At 51.2% G+C, this 11,601-nt stretch overlaps 2 protein-coding genes across 6 annotated transcripts; one reads left to right on the top strand and one right to left on the bottom strand.

Annotated features, from left to right (window-relative positions):
* Window positions 1–2,362: 2,362 nt before the first annotated feature.
* CUTC (cutC copper transporter) lies at window positions 2,363–7,225 on the bottom strand. Of its 3 annotated transcripts, none has more exons than XM_054163502.1 (9): window positions 7,159–7,225; window positions 6,793–6,864; window positions 6,650–6,709; window positions 6,200–6,409; window positions 4,944–4,979; window positions 4,445–4,578; window positions 3,871–3,898; window positions 3,370–3,475; window positions 2,363–2,789 (listed from the first exon to the last, which is right to left on the bottom strand). In XM_054163502.1, exons 2-9 carry the CDS (start codon window positions 6,860–6,862, stop codon window positions 2,678–2,680), a joined length of 756 nt encoding a protein of 251 aa, XP_054019477.1. In that variant the 5' UTR covers window positions 6,863–6,864; window positions 7,159–7,225; the 3' UTR covers window positions 2,363–2,677. The 3 variants fall into 3 exon arrangements, with proteins under 3 accessions (XP_054019477.1, XP_054019479.1, XP_054019480.1); XM_054163504.1 differs by lacking the exon at window positions 7,159–7,225 and adding an exon at window positions 6,974–7,108; XM_054163505.1 differs by lacking the exon at window positions 7,159–7,225 and having other exon boundaries at window positions 2,706–2,815; window positions 6,793–6,926.
* LOC104307069 (cytochrome c oxidase assembly protein COX15 homolog) lies at window positions 7,174–11,344 on the top strand. 3 transcript variants are annotated; one of them, XM_054163500.1, is made up of 8 exons: window positions 7,174–7,230; window positions 7,993–8,115; window positions 8,342–8,528; window positions 8,752–8,919; window positions 9,433–9,514; window positions 9,744–9,898; window positions 10,837–10,950; window positions 11,201–11,344. In XM_054163500.1, exons 1-8 carry the CDS (start codon window positions 7,217–7,219, stop codon window positions 11,330–11,332), a joined length of 975 nt encoding a protein of 324 aa, XP_054019475.1. In that variant the 5' UTR covers window positions 7,174–7,216; the 3' UTR covers window positions 11,333–11,344. The 3 variants fall into 3 exon arrangements, with proteins under 3 accessions (XP_054019475.1, XP_054019476.1, XP_054019474.1); XM_054163501.1 differs by having other exon boundaries at window positions 7,208–7,279; XM_054163499.1 differs by lacking the exon at window positions 7,174–7,230 and adding an exon at window positions 7,290–7,528.
* Window positions 11,345–11,601: the final 257 nt, after the last annotated feature.

The raw sequence follows: 11,601 nt of genomic DNA, 5'->3' as shown, positions 1-11,601 counted from the left end.
TAAAAACCCACAAAGCCACCTCACTGTCCTTCAGCTCTTTCCATAAAGATTCCTTTACTACAATACCCAGAAAAGATTCACTGAGACCAGCTAATCAAAGCAGTAAGACCTCTTGGGTCAGTCAACACAACCACATAATTTCCCTGTGTTCCCTTGCCTCTACCCATGTGTTGTCCACCACCCTGTAACTTTAATCCAGCCCTCACTGCTCATTTGTTTCTGAAAGGTTTGTTTCTCTGCTCTGTGAAGCTGCAGCCCCTCCTGAATTTAGAAACCTTTATTTCAAATTCTATAAAGTTAAAAACAAAAACCCCAAACCCAACATGTGTCCCAGGCAACCAGTGACAGAACAAGATGAGTCTCAAGCTGTGCCAGGGGAGGTTTAGGCTGGAAGAAAGTCTTCAGAGAAAGAGTGATTGGCCATTGGAATGGGCTGCCCAGGGAGTGGAGTCACCACCCCTGGGAGTGTTTAAAAACAGATTGGATGGGGTGCTTGGTGCCATGGTTTAGTTGATTAGATGGTGTTGGGTGATAGGTTGGACTTGATGATCTCTAAGGTCTTTTCCAGCCCGGTTAATTCTGTGATTCTGTAACACAATCACATGACAAAAATAAAACTCACAGGTGGGGACCTGTGTCAGCAAGAATACTCTTGTTAATTGTCCTACCAGTATCTGCATCGTTACCATGACTCATGAAATGTCACGACTTAAGCCATGAACTCTTCAGTCAGGTGTTCTGAACTATATAACTATGAATTGTATCATTTTCTCCTCTATAGACTAGATCCTTCCTACTGCCTGCCCAGCTGTCAGTGCTGAAGCAGGCTCTGAGGCCATCACTAAGCAACCATGCACTTCACAACTATGTTGAGAACTACCAAGTACATTCACAAGGTGCTTTGGCACTGATACTTTCACTGGATCCATGTGAAATGGTCGATGCAGACTTTGAGCTGAAGGTTAAGTATTTAGTTATAGGTTTTCAATTACTTCATCTATTTAATGTGATAAAAGGTGCTGCCACTTTGTTAAACATTACATTTGCCTGTATATCCTCATAGGATGCATGCTATTGCCAAGTTAGGCAGACAAAACTAAACCTCATTTCTTGCTTCCTAAGAATCACAGAATGTTAGGGCTTGGAAGGGACCTCGAGAGATCATCCAGTCCAACCCCTCCCTGCCAGAGCAGGACCGCTTACACCAGATCACATAGGAACACATCCAGGAGGGTCTTGAACACCTCCAGTGAGGGAGACTCCACAGTTCCCCTGGGCAGCCTGCTCCTGTGTTCCATCACCCTCACAGTGAAAAAAAATCTTCCTCCTGTTTCCATGGAACTTTCTATGCCTCAGCTTCCACCCATTGCCCCTTGTCCTGTCATTGGGCATCACTGAGCACAGCCTGGCTCCATCCTCTTGCCACTCACTCTTTACATATTTATAAACAAGTCTCCTCTTCACCACACCCCAGCTTTCTCAGTCACTCTTCATAAGGAAGATGTTCCACACCCTTAAATCAATTTTTTGGCTCTGTGCTGGACTCTTTCAAGCAGTTCCCCGAGGTCCTTCTTGAACTGAGGGGCCCAGAACTGGACACAATATTCTAGATGCAGCCTCACCAGGGCAGAGTAGAGGGGGAGAACCTCTCTTGACCTACTAACCACATCCCTTCCAATACACCCCAGGTCTGCTGCCTCTGTGGTCAGGCAAGATTCCCTTCAGCTTTTAGAGAAGAGCAGGCAGGATGAATAAAGCTGCTTTACCTCTCTTTTAACAGTAGACTCTGATGCCATTCAGATCTTTTTTAGGTATTTTGCAGAGTAACTGAAACAAATCTAAGGTTTGACTTCTGACCAGGCAGCAATAATCCAACAGGCACATTCCCATAACTGTCTGGTGCACAAGCAGTTTGTACTTCATACTGGGAAAAGGACTTGGAAACTCCCTGGGAAAAAAAGCACTTTATTCTCCCAAGGAATCTCATCACATGCTCACTCCACCTCAAGCACTCAAGGCCCGCAGCCCAGAATGCCTTAAAACTACCTCATCTACCAGTCAGGTAGTTACAGGTGCCTTCCTATTAGAGGTGATGAACACATTGTAGAGCATGTATCAATGTGCTTCTCTCTACCTAGCAGCTGCTACACTGCTAGTCCCTAGCTATCCTACTGTCAGACCACAGCAGGCCTTGCTTTCCAGCTGTGGGTATGATGTTTCCCTCCCTGGCATTCTGGATGTGACTGTGTTCTCCTCTGCTACAACAGGGGCCTGATTCATTCAGGCTATGCAACACAGGTCAGAGTCCTGCCTGGAAAATACAAATAATTATTTTTTTTTTTAAAAAGCACAGCAAGAGAGGGGCAGCTGCAGTGTTTATTTGACAATCACATGCAGTGCTACACAATTCAGTCCCCCTGTTTGCTCCCTTCCTCCCCAAACCTGCTGAACAGCTTGCTGCTGCAACATCTGGGAATGAGTCCTTTTATTTAAAACGGCCAACGTAAGCTTCCAGGCCAGGGACTGGTCATTCAGGGGAAGCCAAGGGAAGAGATGTCAGGCTTCATCACCTAGCTCCCATCCTCTGCAGCCTGAGAACAGAAGCAGTACCCATCTGTCCATGAGGCAGGGAAGACCCTGGAGTCTCAGCGCTCTTGTCCCACGACGGTGCCTTCCACTACAGAATGTTCTTTGCGATGGCGTTCAGGGTCCTCACTTTGGCCACGTCTGCCACCTTTATGGAGTATTCAGGAGCAGAGAAGGATGCTCCCATGGTAACATTCGGGTTTCTGTCAGGAAAACCACTGGTTACTATCTGCAGGTGATACAGAGGAGTAAGACACACCAAGAAAAAAAATCAACATGTCCCCTAGTCTCAGCAGTGTTCCCAGAACCTTCTTGGTGCCACCCAAACTAAAGATGAGACAGTAATAGAAAGAATAACCCAAAACCCAAGAAACAACAGCATCAACAGAGACCCAGATGACTTTTGACAAATATAAGCCATTGCACACATTCCTCAGAAGTGCATCCCACTGGCCTTCCAAATCCTGCATGCTTATGTTTTAAGGCCACCACACCAGAACATGCCTCCCCGAGTGCCACACAAGTGCACTCACAAGCCCTAGGGCAGCAGTAGCAGAAGAAATGCCCCAGGGATCCAGTTCTGCATGGAGCTTGCATCCAGGTGATGAGCAAGGCTGGATTCACCCACTGCAGAATACAGAGCCAGGCACCGAGATGCCAACCACAAGAGCCCAATTAGCACTCAGGAAGCTGTTTGAAACTGATGCCTATTCTAAGTTCACATGAACACAGCTTTTACCTGCTAAGAGTTTTGCTAAAAAGCAAAGGTAAATAATCAGTTACCTGAACTTCATCCCTGAGTCCCGGGCTGAGCGAGCAGAGCAGTGAAACTCTGAAGCAGTGGAGCCTTCCAGAATTCTCTGCAGGTTGCGCTCTGTGATGCCACCCCCTGGTAGGAAGAATCCCAAAGTCACATACAGTGCAGGTGGCACTGTCCACACCTGGCATCACTCTGGGATCCATCCCCTAAGGCACATCCATTTACACCGAGCAAAAAAGCTAACTTTTGGGACAACACAGACCCAGAGGCATGAAAAGAGACAGAAGCCTCGTCTGGCATTCTCCCACCTATCCACAGCTGTTCCCAAATCCTCCAGCGAGCAACACCTGCAAGGCTCTGCTGCCCCAGGTGGTTGTGTCGCCTTTACTCGCACCAGGGCAGGAGCGCATCCTCCTGGGGACCTGGCTCAGAAACCCAGATGAGACAGCACATCCCAGGGCAAGAGGCTAGGATGGAAGGGCTAGGGCCTACAGGACCTGTTACAGATGACAAAAATACATTACCTGGTACCACCACAATTCTGCCCTTGGCCTGAAAGAAGAAGAACATGTTAGTGATACTGCCCAGCACTACATCCACAAGTACATTTGTAGGGCAGCAAAGAAACCTTACACAATGTCCTCCATAAACTCAAGGATGTCACTAGGGTATACAATTTGTCCACTCTCATAATTTTTTTTGTTTTACAAGGAAAGGCCAACTTGTCACTACTTCCTCCTGCCTCTCTACCCCATCTAGCTACCTCTCAGGTACATGTTCCAAACAGAAACTGTGAGACCCCCAGCAGGAACCTCATTTTGCTGTTTTGTGGGCTAATCACACCAGCTGCTGAAAACAACTCCCACTGTCCTTCTCCCAGCCTGCAAGCAAGAACACTCCAACCAGTCTTTGCTGTGGGAGATTCTGGGGTCCATCCCACGTGGACTTGGGAGAACAGATTAAAGCCAAGCCAGAGAGAGAGGGCAAGCAGCTCTTGACAGAAATTCTATTAGAAATGAGAGCCACCACAAAGGAGTGGCCTCCAGGCAATGCCCAGGAAGCAAGCCCAGTAAGCCAGGGAAGCAGTGGAACACTTACCTGTTCTGCAAGCCTCTTAATTAAGGATAATCCTTCCAGCGCTGAGCTGTCACAGCCACTCGTCAACACCCGCTCAAAGCCCAGCGAAATCAGAGTCTCCAGTGCCACCATCGGGTCATGCACCATGTCAAAGGCTAAGACATCAACACAACAGCCCAAAAATCACTCATCTCATCATGTTCAAGCTCAGACCCTCAGCCAGCCCAGGAAACAATGAGAGTAAGGGTCCTTCTCACAGCTGGTCACTATGACAGGGAGCTACAGCTCCTGACTATGTCTCCCTTCGCAGCAGCGGCAGGGCCCCCAAACCTGGACCCCCTACACCTGTGCCCTCTGAGAGAACAGCACAGACACAGACTGCTCTGGCACAGGGTGCAGAGCTTTCCCTCCTCCAAAGAAGAACCAAGTACATAAAGCCTGGGTCTCTCCCACCCCCACCTTCCCCTGGCAGTGGGGCAGAGGCTAGTCCCCGCTAGGGCCACTGTCCCAAGCGACATACCTCGATGAAATGTAACTGGCAGGGGACGGCACACCGCTGCAATAAGAAGACATATGGTCAGTCCGGGCTGGTACAGAGAGTCCCTACTAGAACCAGAAAAGCACATGAAGTGAAAAAGGGCAAAGACTTTTGGGGCCATTCCCAGGTTGCTCAGAAGAGTTCCAGTACCTGCTGGGAATGCAGCTGCTGCTCTTTGGTGGGGAAGAGTTTTTCTGCCCTTTGGGGAAGGAACATAGCTTTGGTTTTTCATATGAGCAATGCCAAAATCCCCCCTCTCACCTGGATCATGCAGAACCCTCACTCCCACCAGAGATGGCTTTCTCTGCAGGAAGGAAGCAGAGAAGTCATATCATCTACTTGGAGAAGGGGCAGGGCCAGTGCTCTGAAAACAGGAAAGCTGATTCTTGTGATTTCTTTCACTACCTGTAATTTCTGCCCCCAGACCACAGCAAACTTCACTAATGGTGCTCTGTTTACTGGACAAAGCGTAGCTATGTCTATGAAAATAAATCCAACTGCCTCCTGTCCTGAAAACGCTGGTTCCAGCAGCCACCTCTGTGCTCTTTTGGAAACAAATCCTGGCAGGACTCCTCTCTTTTGCTGCACTCCCTACAACACACTCACCTTCATACAAGAATCTTAATACCACATCACAAGGGAAAGGCTCAGGCCTCTTCAGCTTTCAGGCATAGCTCCTAGATAAGATGTGGAATCAAACTTACTTCCTCTGTGTGTGTTGTCTGGACTAACAACCTCCCACAGCAGCTTCAGTAGCCCTTTATATGATTCTACCTCTCTTCTTACCAGGTGGGTTAACAGGAGAACGCAAAGATGAGTTGCCTGCTACCCAGAAGGACAGGCATACCCTAGACACCTCTAGCAGGGCCATAAGGAAAAGAACAAAGGGCAAAGAAAATGAAGAAGGAAGAGAACCAACCATTTAATTCAGTTTAATGTCCCCAAAGCAGCTAACCTAAGCTTTTCTCCTTCATATATGCCGCTGTTAAGTACCAGGTGGCCTCAAACTGTGTGAACTGCTTGGCACAGCAGCCTGTGAAGCTTTGTAACTGTTTAACGTGCCACAGGTATGACAATACGTGAAACTTGAGGAGGAGAGAGATGGCAAGACACATAGATCAAAGCAGCCTGTGCAGTTCTTTCTACAGCATCAGAGTAGCACTGAACACCTGACCCAAGTCAGAGCATAGATACTGCTTAAAGTTCTGCATAGCATTTTTCACTGGAGACACTCTTACCCAGTAACGCCGTGCAGAGCTCTGTGTCAATGCGCCCATCCTCAGTAAGGGCCCCGAACACCAGTCCATCAGCCCCATGCAGCTTGGCAAGACGAATATCGGCTTTCATGACTTCCACCTCCCGGTCCGAGTAGAGGAAATCTCCCCCGCGAGGCCGGATCATCACGAACACGGGGACCCGCACGCACTGCTTCACCACCTGCAGAAGTCCTGGGGAGTGAAGGGAGACGGGCAGCTCAGCACCCAGCTCCTGCAGCTCTACCCACCGGCAGAGACAAGAGGAGATAACAGGGTGGGGTACCCAGGGCAGAAGGGAAGCCAAGCTGACGGGAGGGAAAACAAAGACCTTAGGAGGGCGCGCTAGGCACGCTGATCCCCAAGAAGAGACCGCAGCCCCACGGGCGAGAGACGACCCGGGCCGCCGTAGCGGAGGGGGCGGGTGAAGCTCACCCATGCTCGGTGTGGTCCCTCCTTCTACGAGGCCCGCGCACAGCTCGATCCGGCCGGCACCTGAAAAGAGGCACATCAGAACCGGCCCTGCCAGGGCCCACCACGCTGCTGCCGCCACCTCCCCTGAAGCCTCCCGGCCTTACCTCCGCGCTCCGCGTTGACGGCGGATTCCACCGAGTCCACGCACACCTCCATGAGGAAGCCATCGTCCATACCTGGGAGAAAGCGCCGCCGTCAGCCCGGCCCGCCCCATGGCAGCCGCCCTGGTCCGCACCGCCGCGGGGCCCGCCCCACTTCCGCCGAAGGCTCCACCCCTTCACTCACGCTTCCGTTCTCGCCCCCTCGCGGTCCAGGCCCGCGCCGCCTGCGGGCGCGAGGGCGGGCGCGAAGAAGGTGGGGAGCGAGTGGGAGAGGGCCGGCGCGCCTCGCTCGCGCGCTGCGGCGGAAGCCACACCCCCTGCTGGCGCGGCCCCGCCCGGGCCCCGCCCCCGCTTCGCACACGCCCTCACCTGCGCTGGCGGCGCTCGGGGGTCGCTGCTAGCTCTTGGTCACGTGCCGGGGATTGTCATGGTGACGCCCAGGTGTGTCCGGAAGTGCTCGCCCCGCTTCCGGCAGCGCGCCACTTCCGGGGTCATTCGGGATGCTGCGGACGGCGCGCGGCAGTGTTCGGCTCTTGCGGTCTGTGCGGGGCGGGCTGGGGCCAGGTTCACCCCTAGGCTTGCTCCCGCAGACCCCCGCCTGCCCCCTGCTGCAGCGGTGCCTTCCACGGCGGCTTCTGCAGCAGGCGCCCCCGCCCGCCACCCCGCCCGCCGTCGGGCGGTGGCTCCTGGTCTGCAGCGGTGCCGTGGCCGGTGCAGTGGTGCTGGGCGGCGTCACCAGGTGAGCGCGGTGTCCCCCGCCCCACTGGCACCGGTTTACGGCCTTGGCCGCACCAACGCCGCCGCATTTGAAGGGGCTCAGAGCTAAGGCCGTGTGGCGGCAGTGATCTCTGCAGGCCCGTGGCCTCTGCCATCTTCCTGCCCCTGGTGCTAGTGACTCGCTGTCCCTGCGGCCTGCAGCTGTCTCCCGCGCCTGACACGTGTCCTGAGTCCTCTCGTGTCTTTGGTCCCCAATTTTAGGGGTCATCATGGGGTAGGGCTGGGAATACCAGAGAGACAGTGCTGTGTGAATGCCGGCTAGGGATAGCTTTCTTTTCATGCTTTTGTTAAAAAGGCCTGATTGATTACTTCCAGACTTAGTGATTTTCATTTTGCTTCTAATTGAGTTACCTGATGCAGCTAACAGCTCTTGCTGAAGTAGATTGTCGTGCTGCCAGGGAGTGAACTGCTTGCTTCTCTCTCTAGGCTCACAGAATCGGGCCTTTCCATGGTTGACTGGCATCTCGTGAAAGGGATGAAACCCCCAAGAACACAGAAAGAGTGGGAAGCTGAGTTCCAGAAATACCAGCAGTTCCCAGAGTTCAAAATGTGAGTGTGAAAAAGTGAAAGGCGGGCGGGCTGGGAGCACCCTTCAGTCACTCAAGGAATTATTGTGAGAAGAAAAAATGTTTTTCTTAAATTGCTAGGAAGGCACACGATGGTGGCTCCTTTGCTGTCACCTCCCTTCCCTAGGGAAGGTGATCCCTTGTGTGAAGGTGTAGTGTAGGAATGCTACATCGTATTAAATGGTTCTTTGTTTTACTGTTTTTAACAGTCTGAATCATGACATGACACTGTCAGAGTTCAAGTTCATTTGGTACATGGAGTATTCACACCGGATGTGGGGCCGCGCCGTGGGGCTGGCCTATATTCTGCCTGCTGCCTATTTCTGGCGAAAGGGCTGGCTCAGCCGCCCCTTGAAGGTCTGCGTCCTTGCACTCTGTGGCCTGGTCTGCTTCCAGGTAAGCACGCTCTGGAGCTGCAGGGACTAGCAGCAGCACCTTCTGGAACATCTTGTGATTGAGCCTAGTTGAGGCAGTAGGATTGATGAAAGCTTGGGGGGTGTCAGTGCTGATAGCTGGTCAAAGGTGGAGAGAACAAGTTGCTTTGCCTCTAGTGTTTACCTAGTCTTGGCAGTCACTGCTGCATTGTCTGACTCTAACACCTCTCTTCCTGTTTTGCCAGGGGCTGCTGGGGTGGTACATGGTGAAGAGTGGGCTGGAAGAGAAGCCAGACTCTTACGACATTCCTAGGGTCAGTCAGTACCGTCTGGCAGCGCATCTTGGCTCTGCACTGGTCCTGTACTCTGCTAGCCTCTGGACAGGGCTGTCTCTGCTGCTTCCACGACACAAGGTACAGTGGGGTGTCAAGAGTCAAAAGTGCAGGGTAGTGTCAATTCAGAGGACTGGGGGCATGATGTGAAGGGTGAGGAAAGGATGTTGAAGGGTGGTGGTGTGTCCGTTTTAGTCTGTCTTTCTCTCTCTGATCTAATAGTGATTTACAAAATACCCTTTCTGTGAACTTCTTGGTTGTGGGACACTTCCTTTGACCTGTGCTGTTGTACTCAAAAGTGATTAGTTTCAAAGTTCATGCAAGCTCAGGCAGGGGTGTGCCTGGCTGGGCTAAATGGTTTGTGCCAGTAACTGCCTAGTGGCCACTTCAATTTCTGCACAGGATTGAACTCAGTTGTGGTTTTGAGAAACCACTGAAGTGAGACTGTGCTGTGTGGTGGCCTCTAGATTCTTCCTGTAAGATACAGGACAACCCCTTGCCCTTATATATGTGGTGAAGGCTTTTCTCATTTGATGCAAACAGCACTGGAAATGCTTTGCTTTGACTGTTTTCATTGTTTCAATTATTTAACAGTTACCTGAAACTCGTCAGCTTCTTCGCTTAAGACAATATGCTCATTGCACTACAGCTCTCATTTTTCTTACAGCTCTTTCAGGTAAGACTTCCTTTTTGCCATCTTGTCTGTGGCTCTTTTCTCTCTGACCTGTGCCTTTTTTTCTGGTCTGGTGGGGACTATGAGCAACCCCACCTTGTTCTCTGGGAAAACTTTATTGCTGCTAGGAAGCCTACAGTCAAGAACCTCCCTTACTGACCTTGCCTGGGCAGGTGGAGATGCATCTTCCAGCCTGCCTGTTACAGTCTCATTTTCTGCTCTGCAATTGCAGGCGCCTTTGTGGCAGGGCTGGATGCTGGCCTTGTGTACAATTCTTTCCCTAAAATGGGGGAACGCTGGATCCCAGATGATCTCCTTGCCTTCTCCCCCGTGCTGAGAAATATCTTTGAGAATCCTACAACTGTGCAGTTTGATCACAGGATCTTGGTAAGTACCATCTTCCTGCTATGTCCGTGCTGCTTCTCATTTGCCTCCTGCAGCCTAGCTGTCCCCTTTGGGTCGTGGTTCTGTCAGCTTGAGTGATATCCAAAGGTCTTGAGAGCGTGTTACCAATTTGCTTCTGCAGAAAGGAAGTTTAGCACTTATATTTATTTTCAGTGTGGTCTCCTTCCTTAAGGATGTCTTCCTCCTGCGCAAGTTGCAGACTTTGTATCTTTGTGTCTCATTTTCCATAACATGATCTGCAAACCAGGGTAGCCTTGAAGTGTCTGGGAAAGCTGTGTGAAATAAAACTTGGAAATCCTGATACTGAATGCTTCCTCCAGCATTTCTGAACTTCCTTTACACCGGCAGTGCCCTGTGAAAAATATCTTTTCTAGTTAGAGCAATCCAGATGCTCATCTGGCACTGTTGCAGACTAAGCCATTACTAAGATTAAAAAGATTAAGTGACTTAGAAGATGAAACTCCTGGGGTGACCTGCACAGCAAGATTATGCTGGTGAGCTACAGCCAAGTGGTGAAAACGAGCTCAGTTTTCTGATGACGGCTTCTGTCTTTAGCTGTAAAGGTGAACAGATGGGGTGAGGACAGAGATAATCCCTAATGACTTGGAGAAATGAGGAAAAGCTGTTGGGAAATAAAGCATTAATATAGAGAAAAATGGAACTCTTTATAACTTTAAATTTCAGGGTGTTTAACGAGGTGGGCATGGTAGCTCTGGGCTTTGGTCCAAGGTCATTTAAACCTTTCTTCAGTTAAATATTAGAATAGAATAAACCAGGTTGGAAGAGACCTTCAAGATCATTGTGTCCAACCTATTGCTCACAGACTTTTTTTGCTGTGTGGAAGGCACAGCCGAAGGCCACTGCAACCCATTTCCTTTGAACTGTTCTGGAAGGATAGTTGTTTCCCTTCCCTTCTATAGGGAATCGCCTCAGTCACAGCTGTCATAGCACTGTACCTCTTTTCACGGAAGATCCCACTCCCTCACCGGACCAGGATGGCAGTGACTTCCTTACTGGTTGTGGCTTGCATGCAGGTACTTTCTTTTTTTCCCTCCTCTCTGTAGTCTTTTGCAGCGTGTTCACAAGACAGAGCTCTCTCCAGCTTAGATCTGTGCTGGTCCCAAAAGCCTAGAGCTGCCAAGATCTGGGGTCTCACCAGACTGTGTCCACAGTGTGAATCTGAGGGTGGGAAGTTTCACTGTGTGTCTTTCTGCATCATATGCTGCACCTGCTCCATCAGTGCTGCACCTACAGTTGCTTTTACCTCTTCTCTCTTCTCATCAGGTGGGCCTGGGCATCAGCACCCTGCTGCTGTATGTCCCCACACCTCTGGCAGCCACGCATCAGTCAGGGTCCCTGGCCCTGCTCAGCATGGCACTCTGGCTCATGAGCGAGCTCCGTCGAGTCCCCAAGTAACCCGCAGGAGGGAGAGAGTTGGCAGGGCAGCTGCGCCCAGAGGCAGCAGAGACTGTGCACGCTGGGTGCAGAGGAACGTGTGCCCAGCTCGGCTGTGCGCAGGGAGGAGGCGGCGGGTGTGAATACTAACTTTGTAACATAAAGGAGTTTTTATGGACAGGCTGTTGTGTGGTTGGATGCTTCCTTTCCGGAGCGAGGTGAGGAGGGATGCGGGGAGCCGCGGCGGGAGCAGGCAGGGGGCGCCGCACCGCGCCGCCGCGGCGGGGAGG

This window comes from Dryobates pubescens, chromosome 8 (genome assembly GCF_014839835.1).
Source record: "Dryobates pubescens isolate bDryPub1 chromosome 8, bDryPub1.pri, whole genome shotgun sequence".
Classification (NCBI taxonomy): Eukaryota; Metazoa; Chordata; class Aves; order Piciformes; family Picidae; genus Dryobates; species Dryobates pubescens.
Note: the sequence above shows the minus strand (reverse complement) of the source record. Positions and strands in the feature narration are given on the sequence as shown.

What these genes read in the sequence shown, in the direction of transcription:
- CUTC (XM_054163502.1), bottom strand. Translation starts at nt 6,862, where the DNA reads ATGGACGATGGCTTCCTCATGGAGGTGTGCGTGGACTCGGTGGAATCC. An exon ending in GCCAGTTACATTTCATCGAG is followed by an intron (nt 4,579 to 4,943) that starts GTATGTCGCTTG and finishes TTGATGTCTTAG; the next exon opens with CCTTTGACATGGTGCATGAC. An exon ending in TTAAGAGGCTTGCAGAACAG is followed by an intron (nt 3,899 to 4,444) that starts GTAAGTGTTCCA and finishes TTCTTCTTTCAG; the next exon opens with GCCAAGGGCAGAATTGTGGT.
- LOC104307069 (XM_054163499.1), top strand. Translation starts at nt 7,290, where the DNA reads ATGCTGCGGACGGCGCGCGGCAGTGTTCGGCTCTTGCGGTCTGTGCGG. An exon ending in AGTTTGATCACAGGATCTTG is followed by an intron (nt 9,899 to 10,836) that starts GTAAGTACCATC and finishes TCCCTTCTATAG; the next exon opens with GGAATCGCCTCAGTCACAGC. An exon ending in TGGTTGTGGCTTGCATGCAG is followed by an intron (nt 10,951 to 11,200) that starts GTACTTTCTTTT and finishes TCTTCTCATCAG; the next exon opens with GTGGGCCTGGGCATCAGCAC.